Source organism: Clarias gariepinus, chromosome 13 (genome assembly GCF_024256425.1).
Source record: "Clarias gariepinus isolate MV-2021 ecotype Netherlands chromosome 13, CGAR_prim_01v2, whole genome shotgun sequence".
Taxonomy (NCBI): Eukaryota; Metazoa; Chordata; class Actinopteri; order Siluriformes; family Clariidae; genus Clarias; species Clarias gariepinus.
The window spans coordinates 21,835,063-21,848,590 of NC_071112.1; the positions used below are offsets into that span (position 1 = coordinate 21,835,063).

General features: G+C 36.4%; 1 protein-coding gene across 1 annotated transcript in view; it reads left to right on the forward strand.

Moving 5' to 3' along the window:
- The first annotated feature begins 623 nt into the window (after positions 1–623).
- The window catches only part of ldah (lipid droplet associated hydrolase), a 56,637-nt gene continuing 43,732 nt past the window's right edge, over positions 624–13,528 (forward strand). The window contains exons 1-2 of the mRNA XM_053510463.1: positions 624–742; positions 2,828–3,022. Coding sequence (XP_053366438.1) covers positions 649–742; positions 2,828–3,022 — 289 coding nt within the window. The 5' untranslated portion in view covers positions 624–648. The remainder of the gene's footprint in view (positions 743–2,827; positions 3,023–13,528) is intronic.

Genomic DNA, 13,528 nt, shown 5'->3' on the forward strand with positions numbered 1-13,528 from the left:
ATAAGAGTTTTATTAGATAGATAGCGATGGATTGACATCCTGGACAGGGTGTACCCTGCCTCATGCCCTAAGTCTCCTGGGATAGGCTTCGAACACCCAGACGCTGTAAAAAAAAAATAATGGGTGGGTAAGTGAGTGAGTTTAGCTAATTTGAAATTTTCTTTAATTGTAAGTTTTGAGTAACATCTTTATCGTCAGGAACCTAGAAGAAAAATGACAACATGCCTGAAAGATTCAGTGCAGATGGATTTTGCTTTTTTTTTTTTTTTTTATTAAATCTACAAGCTAGTCAGGTAATCAGTGATCAACCTAGGTTATGCTGATGCTGATATTTTGAACGGCTGATTTTAATCTCTAATATTCATTCAGAAAGCACTGAATTCCTCTGTTTCATCATAGTAGCTGCACTAATAAAAATGACCACCAGGACTATCTTTAAACAGATATTGTTTTTGTGATATTATAGGAAAGTCTTAATAATGAGTTACTTGAATATACAGTACAGTATGAGACAGAACAATGTATATTTACTGCATCCAAACAGCAGGTGGCAGCAATAAAGACCAACTGTTTAATTAGCAGCAATTCGGGGGTCTAGAAGAAGACAAACACGGAAGCGTGTGTTCAACATAATCTTCATTTCTTGCTATGATATTTGTATTAAGGAGGAGACTGGAAGTTTTTAGGAAAACCATTTTACTAAACTGTCTCGCCATCCAAAACGACGCAAAATTCTTTAACGGTAAGGAGAGTCGTGACGTATAACACAATGTCTGTGTGATCCTGAAATTTGGTCAAATTAAATTAGAATTGATTCTGAAATTGAGTAGAACTGATGTTACAGAGGATTAAGAGTGGCATTTCCCCTAAAGACTCAGAAATAGGAAATAGGTGACTACTTTATTATATTAATGAATGAGTCTTTACATGTTTTAAGGTATAACATTGTAAATGACAAAAACATAAATTAAAAAGCACTGAGAATTACATTAGGAAACACAATAAAAATTAAGAGTATTAAAAGAAGAAGTATTTCATGATAGACCCAATAAATACAGTACATGTACTGTAAAGAATAAATGAATGAATAACTGTATAAATTGCATACCCCTAACCCATGTTATCCAGGACGATGCTTTCCATTACAGAATAATAATTAGTTGCTATGTCATTATTCTGAAATAAAGACAATTAGCAAGCATAATTACTTTTACAGATGTTACTAATGCTTTGTAACACTGCAAGAAATTATTATTGATTTGTGGCTTCTTAAGGTCAGAAAAGCTGAATTTTCAAGGCGCTTTATGTTATACATAAAAGATGCATTCCAAATGATGCAGAAGTTATTTATTAGCACAGCCAATAGCAAAAAGAAAAACAAGTCCCTGTACCAAATGTGACCAAATTATCTACTTTTAAATCTGTGCATTGATAATAATGACTCTGATAATTGTCCATTATAAGAACTGGCTAACTGGCTTAATTTTATCTATAATTAAACCTTACCATGGGAAGAAAAAGTGGGCACAATTTGTATGGTTTGTGATACAGAAAAATGCTAGACAACTACGTGTGCTTATACCAATAAAGACTATGCTGAGCATCAAAAAGCACAATAATTGAAGAAAACTAGAAGGAAAACATTGGAGAGAACGAGAAAGAGAGAAGCAAACCAGAAAAACAAGTTGCCAGCAATAACATTTGATTTAATAATTTCATGTGTATTTTTTTCATAATAAATTCTTGTGGAATTTATTCTAGTGGTTTCATATTAAAATTCACTATTTCCAATTATTAGTTCTCTATATAATTTGAAGATGACTGAATCAGATCATCACATCTATCTGGAATTTTCTTTCAGATCAATAAAGGATCTATCTATCTATCTATCTATCTATCTATCTATCTATCTATCTATCTATCCATCCATCCCTCCATCCATTACCATGCAGAAATGTCATGTAAAGCCACTTACTTATTGTCTATACCTCTTTACCCAGTATACAGGGTTGTGGGAACGCCTGGAGCCTATGCCAGGAGACTTAGGGCATGAGGCTGGGTACACCCTGGACAGGGTGCCAATCTATTGCAGGGCACACACATATACACACACAGTGATTGTCACATGCTCATTTACACTCTATGGGCAATTTGTGTACGACAGTCATCCTAATTTGCATGTTTTTAGAAACACTCAGAGGAAACCCACCATGTACGGGAATCAAACCCAGGAACTGGAGGTGCAAGAAGACAGCATTAACCAATAAGCCCCAGTGCTGTCTCATGTAAAGCCAGTTTATCCAGAAGAATTTATTTAAAAAAAAAAAGGTTAAAATTTACACATTTGTGTTTATTCAGGTCTCTTTCATTGTATGAATGTAATGCTTTCTGCAGTCTTTAAAATTCACAGTTTGTAGAAAACCAGTACTCTCTTGTAAAAAGTTGTCTGTTTTATTTTAGATTCACAACACTGATCAAAAGCTTTATATTTTCAGGATGTAAATGAGTACATTAACTTTTTTAACTTTGTTTTTAGTGAACAAATTCCATTACACATTATACAAGTTAATTCCGTGATACTAAGCTTGTCCATGCTCTGAGGCTTTTAGTATACCAGTGTGAGTCAATGAGTGAGCCTGGAGCAGGGTGGCAGGCCTGAATCCCAAATAGCTGTTTGCATCCACTGTTCAGTCTCCTTGCTTTTGGCAATGTAGTAGGAAAAGGCGTTTGTATAGTATTATTTGAACTAATAAAAAAAAAATTAAAACCATGACTCGATAATTGAAGACAAAAACCTTGACTCTGTTTTGCATGTGTGTGTGTTTAGGCCCGCCATCTGGCTGTGGAGGTCCATCTAATGTAATGGGCAGCCTGAAGTCTGGATGCCAGAAAGAGGATGCAGCTGTGGAGTATGTCTACTGCAGAGGTGCTGTCACTGAGCTGCTTAAATATGGTCCCAGAGACCTGCACACAGCTCCCAAAAACTCTAACTCACCACAAGTACTCTTCCTCATTATCCCAGGTAGGCAAAAAGCAGCCAGTTTCCAAAATTTATGTAAAATATTTATTATTTTGGGCATTGAACGTAAACTTCTTTTAGGCTATAAATTCTTTGGAATTAGTTAAAAAATGTAGGTCGCTCTGGATGAGGGCATCTGCCAAAATGCCTAAATGTAATGGAATAAAAAAATAAATAATTTAAGCAGTAATAGAGAGAACATGAAAAACGGAAGTATTAAACTCTTTAACTTTAAACTCATTGTGTGTTGTTGGTCACTCCCCTTAGTGACCTGCTTAAAGACTTTTGCAAAAAAAGCTAACCATGTGCAGAAAGCGAAAAGCATGCAGCTGCACAATTAATCGCAATTTGCACCTGTGCACTAATTTAATCTCAATGCTACAATGTATTGCATGTAATATATGCATAGTAAGAAATTTGTGTTTGCTAATAATTTGAGTATTTATTTTTTGTAATACTTTTTAGGTGATAAATAACTATTGTCTATTTTTTGTACAATACATGTAAGGTACTGCCGTGATTTGTTCCCATCTACGAATGTTCATAGAACCGCGCTCTGTTGGTATCTGCGGAAATTCGTAACTCGAATGTTTGTAAGTTGGAGACTCCCTGTATTGACAATATGCTTTTTTTTTTGTAATCATATTTTGCAGCTCTAATTACAGGTCACAAATGTAATAAACTATCTTTTTTATATATAATTTAATACATTAATGCGATTTAAATAAATGCACAGATCCATATTGCACTACTTGAAATGTAGCCCTTGAAATAGTCAGACAGTACACAGTCCAGCATGAGTCATGAAGAGGCCAGAGACGAACACTACAGTCTGGGGTGTGTTGACATGTGACGGGCCAAATCTGCTTATTTTTAAACTATAAAAAATTCCACCACTATTGTGGATGACAGTGCAGGGCCTCTGACGGACTGTGTAACCTGTGTGTTGACCAGAATGACATAGTAGGTGCATTTATAGGCTAATTGCATAGACTGACTGTCTTATAGCCTGACTGTTTTATGACTGTCCTATTAGTATTCAGTGAGCAATTGAGTACGGTAAATGGGTAATGTCAGATAGTTACAAAGGGAACATTGTTCATATTATAGACATATGCACATATTATGTACTTTTTTAAAAAACCTTTGTAACTTTATTAAATTTTTACATGCAAACGTGATCTATTTAAATTTCTCAGCAATGAGAATGCTCATGTACCTCTTTTTTTCCTGTTTATGAGGCACATAGCGTGTTCAAGATTCTGCTACTTAAAACCATTTCATAGGCCAAGATGCAAGTTTAGTTTAGAGTAAAAACAAAGCTTTATAAAATCATTGCTCATCAAAGCTCATTGTATGTAAGATCTTGTTTACGGTGATCTTTGAAGTTTATTTAAAATCTCCTAACTTTTTAAAAGAGACTTTTTTATTGCTTTTTTAGAAACCCAGGAGAGTTTATTGGGGGGAGGTTGAGGGGGTGTTGAGGGGTGACAAAACAAAACGCAGATGAGTTTACACAGCACGTAATCTGTGTTTACTTTTATTAGGAAGGAAATGTTTTTGGCAAGTTAAAGTTACTTAAGTGTTTTCAGACCCATTTGTATCCCAAGAACTTTCCACAGACAAATATGAATTATTAATTCTTGATAGGCTGTCATATACCATTCATCGTATCACGTATGATTTACCGCAGAGCCTCGTGTCACGATTAACGGAACGAAATGGAAGAGTTTACTTCACTAAATACGTGTCAGCTGTACTTTCCTTCTTTCAGGCAGTTTTTTTTTTCTTCATTATTGTTTGTGAAGATGATTTTGCTTGATTTTGCATTTTTAGTTTGTTAAATTCTTAACGCAGTTAATTAATTAATGCTTAATCATTATCATCTCTACTTGATCTGTTGTCTATGGCAGGCATTAAGCAAATGCATTATATAAAGAAAATTCCTTGAATGGGAAAGCACAGGGAGGCCTTGCAGTTGATGTATCTTTAAAGGACAAATATTTCACAGATCTGTCGTTTATACAGTGTATATAATAGGCTCTTCGGTTAAGGCTTCTTCAAATCAATCAAATTGCGGTGCTGTAATTTCCTTTGTGCCTCGCTGTAAGACCTTCTTTTCAGTTTTAAAGGGCTTCTTTGTCTGTCTCTATAACTAAAAATAGAAAGTGCAGTGATGTAATCTCTACCCAGTTCTAATTCCATGTAATAACCTGTATCATATACATTTAGCACATGTCGATACAGCTTACAAGTACTTTTTTAGGCAGTGAGCCTTCAACTACAGGTGCCGTTAAGAGAAAGCCCGCTCAGGCTGATGACCTTAACGATGGGTGCATCGAGCGCCTGCTTTTCTTCAGCTCTGAATGTCACTGAGCATTGTGCTCAAAGGACTCTTTATGGCCTTCTGAGAACGTGTGTGAAGGGCTGTTATTGTAGAGCCCGTGCCCTTTTCCCTAGAGATAACAGCAATAATCACCATCTTCTCCCCAGAATCAACTCACCTTGTCTTACAGTGTTTCATATCCGTCATAGCGGTGGCGCAGGTGCTGAGGTTTTAATGTGTTACAAAAACATTGCATAAAAACTTTAAAAGGGATAAGACAAGTTACGTGAACATGGTAACTTAAACCCAGTAAAACGCTTTAGAAAACTCATGCATGCTTTGTCAGTTTATGGCCGGTACATTGTTACCTATCAGGGATTGATTTTTTTTTTTTTTGCGTGGCATTGAACAATGGTCAGGGTTACATGTCAAGTAAGGCTTTCTTTTTCCTTTTCTTTTATCTGTGCTGACATTACTAAATATCTGTCATGCTGTAAAGTTTGTGAAAAATCTTAATTTTATCTAATCAAATCTTTAACCTTAGTGTTATAAGCTTCTATCCAAACTTAGTTATCCACATGGACTTCATAAAAGGTGTTACTTTATTCTTGTGTGTATGTTTTTTTTTTTTGTTGGTATAATATATTTGGAAAAATAAATCAGTCAATTTTTCTATACCTTTATGTCTGTAACCCGATCATTCACCACACATACTGTAGGCCCATCAATACCCGTGTTTAATTTACAAACCCTGTTTGTGAAACAATTGGAATATTTTTTAAAATGCAATAAAAACAAAACAAAAAAATATTCGTAAACATAACAACACACAGAAAATGGGAATTTGGGATGATACAAATTAACAGTGAAAACTTTTGTGATATTTGAGTTAAACTGTGATATTTAAGCTATAATAAACTGGTGTAAATTTAACATGTAACAGTTTTATACCTTAGCTTCACAAATGAATTGAACATGAGTAATTAAATCTAGTCCATTCAATATGATGTTGAGTTTACTACCGCAATGGCCTTTAAAGTCTTGAGCGCGTGTTGAGCAATTTTGAGCATGCCGCCATGCTGCTTCTATTTTGGCTCTGCATGGCTTTTAATGAGTGGGTTTCAAGACTAATTCTGAGTCTTTTTAACTCATGCAACTTTTGATAATGGAACGCCATAAAAATGCATTTCAGTTTTGCCACTGAGATTTTCCCACACTCAACACAGAAACGGTTAAATCCAACGTGATCAGTTAAGGCTGATAAAGATGAAAAAGAGCCAAATCCGGTCACTGACTGATCTGGGTAAATCATTTAAAAAAATATTTTTTTTGGAGTCAATGTGGTGATATATGAATCAGTACGTAAACGAATCGCCGTTCATAACTGATTTGATTTTACCTATCTCTGGTGTCATGATTGCGTCTTAATGGAGCTTCCACTAAATCACGGATTGGTCATGGCTCATCATGAACTTCAAGTCCTTTAATGGCACTGAATGAAAAGCTGATATTCTCTTGTGCTCAATACAGCCGCATGGGCTTGGGAGTACTTTAGGAACCTTTGACACTATTTATGGGGCGATCATCAGCTGAGCATCAGTTGATTCCCTGTGCATTTCAAGCAGTCGGTTATAAAAAATAGCAATTGATTTTAAATGCAAAAAAATCATTTAAAAAAAAGTTACATTTGTTTTAAATACACCATAACATGAGATTCTAACTCAGTTTGACTTAATGTACCTTCATCAGTCCCAGCTGAACTTTGGCATGCATTTTTTGCATGGAACGAGGATTGTGGAATTTGGCCCTAGTTACTTACATAGCACTTGTATTCTGGGTGACAAACTTTATGGTAGGGTGCAGTATCACTACCAAGGCCTATGGTAATGTACGATTTTTATTTGTTTCTGATTGATTTCCTCGACCTTCGAAGGAGAACTGTGCAGTTAAACCGATTATTAATTGATAATCGACTGACTTACTCAAACTGATGATCAATTATGGAATTAAGGGCCTTGAGCTTGTCTCACATGGACTAAAATACTATGGAAATGTTTGTTATGATCAGATAGGTTTAAGTTTTAGCTAGGTTCGGAAATAAAAGGACGGGCGTCAAGGTCTTACTGCCAAAGATATCACAGACCCACCAGACTGTTATTGGTCCTTTACACGTACAACTGGCATGTATGGAGATTTAAGAAAGACACATTCTATAATAAGTATGACAAAGTTCATGCTTATTTCAGCAAGACAGTGCCAAGCATCATTCTGCATGCCCTACACCAGTGTGTTTTCACAGACATGGAATGTTTGGTGTATCTTGAAGACAACAGACTTCTGAGAATCTACGGACTTATATCAAGCAAAAATGGGCAAAAAAGCATTAGTTCATCTAAAAATTAAACAGGTGAAGCTTATGAGTGTGCAGTTGAACATTTTGGCATAATAAATTTTTTAAAACGTGCATAGAAGTGTGCAATTCAATTCCACGTGAACGAAGTCGTGGGCATATCTAGTCACTAAATACGTTAAAGTTGGTCAGTGTAAAAATTGGAAATCTTTTCTCAATTACATAAAAGTTTAAAATAATTAACAAATAACAGATTCTTGTTTTTCATGCATTTTGGAAAATAATTAAACTTTTACAGTAATGGATCTGTATACTGCGATAGATCTACTGTACTTACTTGCAAATTAGAATGTCTTTATCGTAGAAGTATTGTAGATATGCATTATACATTAGCATTGACGTTACAGTTAAATTCCGCTCTAACCAATAAAACAATTAATGTACACTTACCAGCCACTTTATTAAATAGCCTGTGTTAATAGTGGGTAGGGTCCTACTTTGTTCTCTTAAAACAACCTTGTATTTTTTCGTCGCAGGGTTTCCACAAAGTGTTCGAAATCTTTTTTTTTAAATCCTGGGTTATGTTAATTGCATCACATTATTTCTGCAGATTTGGCAGCTACACTTTATACTGTGAATTTCCAGCCTATCACAGGGAGCATAATCATGCCGAGAGTAGCATTTGTTAGATGCATGAATAGGGGCTGTAAAGGAATGCACATGGTAAGCAACAATACTCTGGCCTCGTCCATATGTCTACAAACAGAGCTTGTTCTATGCTTTTTGTACTTTTGTTCACATGTAAATGGTTTAAGATGGCTGAAAATTATTTAGACCTCCTGGAAAACTCCTTCCATGCTAAACATATTTAGAAAGCCAGTTGGCGTATCTCCTGTGTTTAATGTCAGAGAGTGAGAACATTTTTCAGACTTCTGATTGGCTGATGTGGCTTTACAGTTAAGGTTATATTGCCACCTATTGGTTCAGCACGCTTTAGCAGCGTGTTTTTGTGTTTCCAATGATCGTTGACTGTTATAAAGGGGCCCTCCGTGTGCCAAAAATCATTCTCCACAACATTACACCATCAGCTTGAAGTGTTGGATCCATAAGTTCATGCTTTTAAAATTGAAATTGATCAGGAACGTTTGGAAATTGGATCCAAGGAAATTTTTTTTCTCAATTTTTAGTTCCACAATTATAAAGCTTGGTAAGTTGCTTTGCTGTCAGCTTGAACCAGTCTGGCCATTCTCCACTGACCTTTCTTTCAGCTGTTTTTTCCACCAGAACTGCCACACACTGGATGTTTTTTTTTCACCACCATCCTTAGAAACCGTTATGTACAAGTGGTTCAGCGGTTTCTGAAATACCCAAACTAGTCCATCTGGTCCCAACAACCATGCCATAGTCAGAGTCACTTAAATCACCTTTTTCCACATTTTGCTGTTTGACTTGGAGTTTATCTGGTACTTCTGCATGATTGTATCTGTATGATTGTAAGCGCTGCACTGCTCTGTTAGATAATTGTGTGAATATGGATGTGTACAGGTGTTCCTAAATGAAGTGGCTGGTGAACATATGATAATATTGGTATATGTTCAACAATAAAGTTTCACTGTAAAATATCTGGTTTAGGAAGAATGTCCGATTTTAAGAATTTAAAAAAGATTCTGATAATGGAACATTAAAAAAAGATCTCCTTGCAAAATGTATGATCAGAATGTAAAATGTCTTGATAGGCCCAGAAAATCTTTCTGCTGAGTGCGTTACCATTTATTAGTTATTTAATGAGATTAAGTTCTTTCTGCATTGAGACAAAAAATTTAAAACCATCAATTTTGATTATTTAATTATTTACAGTAACAATAAAATGTAAGTCTTGTGTAGGTTTTAAATGTAAGGGTTTGGCTAGCTAATACGTTAAACCTTTGATGTCCCATATCTCTAAACAGCTCTTCACCCAGGGAGAACTTGTAATACTAAGGTCACAAAATGTTAATAATATATCGAATGGCATGAACTTTATTCTTGTTAAAACGTAATTACTTTAGCGGTAGTATAATTGTTTCCTTGTAAGTGTTATGATGTTTTATATTAATGAGCTGTTTATAGACAGCATGCAGAGTTTTACCCCTGCCAGACTGATAAGTTTAATGACTTGTTTCATACAGATTTCTGTGTTTCGTGCAGAGTATCTCTGGTTATCTCCATTCTTATCAGACCAAACACGGGGAATTTCAACCTTTTTAGATGTCAGGTATTTCCCCCAATGGGATCAAATTCCAGTTAATCAGGAGAGCCTGAGAGTAGCGATAGGATCTGTGCCCAGATGAATTGACATTCCTTTTTGGTTGCAGTTAACTTTAGATGCATAACACCCATGCTGATCTGTTGGATCACTGAATAGCCACAGCTTATCATAATTGTCTTGAGATATGTTTAGCTCTGCATGACCACTACTGGGAGATAACCAATGCTGATAGTTTTACCATCGAGACACAGCTGGTCTTTGTAATAAGGATTGTAGCATAGGACTGAAATGAGAAATGTGCTTCAGTGTGTGTGTGTGTGTGTGTGTGAAAATGTTTTACATTAAAATAATTTAACTGTTGACCTTAACAGCATGAATAGATGCTGCCAACATATGTTGTGCATACTTGATGGATGACTATTATTTTACTTTTTTTTTTTTTTTTTCCTTTTTTTTCCCATCATTTAAAAATTAAGCAGTTTAAAATCTTTAAGCGTTGTTAGGCTAGTCATAATTTGTTGGTAGTGGGGAGGGGATGTGAGAGAAGAGTAACTTGTTATAGCTCATATTAAAGCCATAAAGATGTTCAGAGGGTTTGGAATGGCCTCTACAGATGGTTTACATTTATAAGAACCTGATGTGCACGGCACTCTCTCGAGCAGCTGTTTCCAATAACCTTCAGTATCACATTGTTTGATAATTCATAATGATCTTACAAAGATTCCTTCTAGTCTTTCCTCAGTTCCCCATATACTATCTATAAGGGTGTTGCTATGAGGTCTCCTTCCTCTTTTCCAATCACGGAAGACCTACGGATCGAGCGCCCGCTCAATCAATCTAACTAAAGTAATGTCTTTTAATAATGATTGAAGCATGAAGAGTTTTTTTCTTCTGTTTTTTTTTTTCATTTTCCTAGAATATGGAAAATATATGGAGTGCCCTCATCATTCCTCGCTGTCCTTCCTCCCCACTATTTTTCTTTCCTTCTCAGCTTAAGCCTCACACTTTTCTCTTGCTGTTTTTTTTTTTTTTTTTTTTTTTAAATAAAATTCTTACCATCCATCTGTTCTTGCAAAATGTGGTGCTGCAGTAAACATAGCAATGAGAAACACCCTGGATAATGAACAGTGAGTTGATGTGAGTCTAGAGTTTTCTGAAACAAGAGTTTTCTCCTCTGGCTAATGGAATAAATAAAACATGCCACTTTATGGTCCCATAAGGTCCCATATTTTACTATTTCTTCAACACACTAACTTGGATCTCAGATGTGTGTTTGTTAATACTCCAGGTGAAATACCCCTCAGGTATTGCACTTTTTTCATACCTTAAACAACCTATTTGTCATAAAGGGAAATATGCAGTTTCTTTATGTATGTAACTGAGCTACCGCTGACGCTGTCCCATCCAATCAAACAGCAGAGCTGAGCAGAGCTAGAAGAGGAGATCTACTTATATGAGGTCATATTAGGGGGTAAATTAAAATTATAATTTTTTACCCCCTCTTACACGTTTTGTTGTGTAAAAATGATTAAAAGCTGAATTTCCCATAACATGTCTACCAAACTTCATCCACTATAGTGTAAGTATTATCAAAAATATATGACTTTATGTTGTAATTGTTTTATATTGTAGGATCTTTTTCAGGGGGACGTGATCTATTTTTTAATAGACACATCATGCACCTCTGAAGTAATCTCCTTTATCCTTGCTCTCATCTGGAAACGTACAGCATTGTGAATTTAAAGAAGAGCCCTCAGAGATAAAGCTGTCTATCAGAAGATCTGGCCATACTGACCCTTGTCTCTATGTTCGCCAGGCGTCAGTAAATCATTTTCACTTCTTCCTCTTTCGTAAGATGGATACACATCTTGGCATGTTAAGACCCAATCCATTAAAGGATACTCCACACAGTGTCTGCGATAAAGAATTCCAGCGCCTTCAGGGATGATGTCGTCTAAAATACGTGTTTAGTTTGTGACCCAAATCTGCGATTGTGATTCCGTATTGAAGATATCAATCAGAGTTGACAGTTAATGTTCAGCTGGTGAATTTGGGATTGTGTCCCAGAATTTGAATGTGTCTTATCCCCAGTATACAGTGCAAAATTTTTCACTTATGCCAAACTTGACAACGTATTTCATTCTACGAAAAACCTCAAGGGTCGCACATCACTGTTTGGCGAGCCTAAGAGAGATTTAGAGACGTGTGTGTATGTGTGCGTGTGTGTGTTTGAAGCGAAGGTTGTCGGAGAGAGAGTGGGCTCTGCACCTGCAAGGCTACGTCAGTGGCGTGGTAGTCCATGCAGCCTCGGGGTCAGAGACGGCAGGCAAGGTATCTGTTTAATGTTCCACTGAACAGTGCTAAATTTATGAACCCTGTGAAAAGAGGGAAATGATAACATGAGGGAGAGCAGAAGATAGCTCATGCTTTTGTGTCCTTTTTTTTTCAAATACGGGAATCCCTCCGTTACATTCTTTCTCTCCGCACAGAAACAGACAAAACTTGTCTTTACTGTCACCGCTCTAAATGGAGAGCTTCCGTTTAAATTCCCATCTTACGACACAAATGATGGGAAAGAAAGGACTTTGCAACTTCCTGACTGCACTGTTCTCACAAACACACAGATAAACCCCACATTTTATAATCATGAATTCCTCACTCAGAAGAGTTTCCTGGTTATATAACCTACGGCTTACATCGTGTAATCCAGGGTGGAGCAGCACTTCGGTATCTTACCAGCTCCCTCACAGCTTTGCCCTTACAGCTGATGATTTAACAGTACAATGTTTTGGGAAGGCTTTTTACTCTGTCTGGCTCTTGATAGAGCGTGACAATGACTTTATTGTAGTGACTTGAAGCAATCATTAATCATGCTGAATATGGCTGAAGAGGACTTGGAAGGACGGCTTTTGGCTTCGGCTGCCTGCCTGTCTCTTGTCCAGAGATCAGTACTGACAGTACTATCTTAATTTGGTCAGTTTCAGGTCCACAGACTCCGAAACAACAAGCGCTGATTTGCCCGAAGGCAGCCCATGCCCTTCTGGTATTAAAATAATATGTTTTTTACATTGCCTGGCCAAAAACTGTCACCATTTCAGAAGGGTCAGATTGACCCGCATCAAGCAAAGAAAACAACAATTACTGGAACAGGATTAAGAACTGTCTAGCACATTCTTAGAATCTGGAAGGACATGGCTGAAAATGAGCTTTGTCGAAGAAATGAGGTCCAAAAAAATAAATAGAGATCACAGTAGAAATCACAGCTTTGTGTGAGCATTTCCACATGCACAATAAGATGAGAACCTACAGGTTTGGGAATAAACAGCTGTTTGGCCATAACCACTTGTTAGAGAGACTAATCAGAACAAAAAAAAAAAAATCAGTTTGCTAGGGAGCATAAAAATTGGACTTTGAAGCAATGGAAAAAGGTCAAGTGGTCCCAAGATTCTCAAGTTTACCCTATTCCAGAGTGATGTGCACATAAGGATAAAAAGAAAAGCACATGAAGCAATGCACCAATGATGCAAAGTGCCCACTGTACCAGCCTATGTAGGCATTGTCGTGACCTGGGGTTGCTTTAATTGG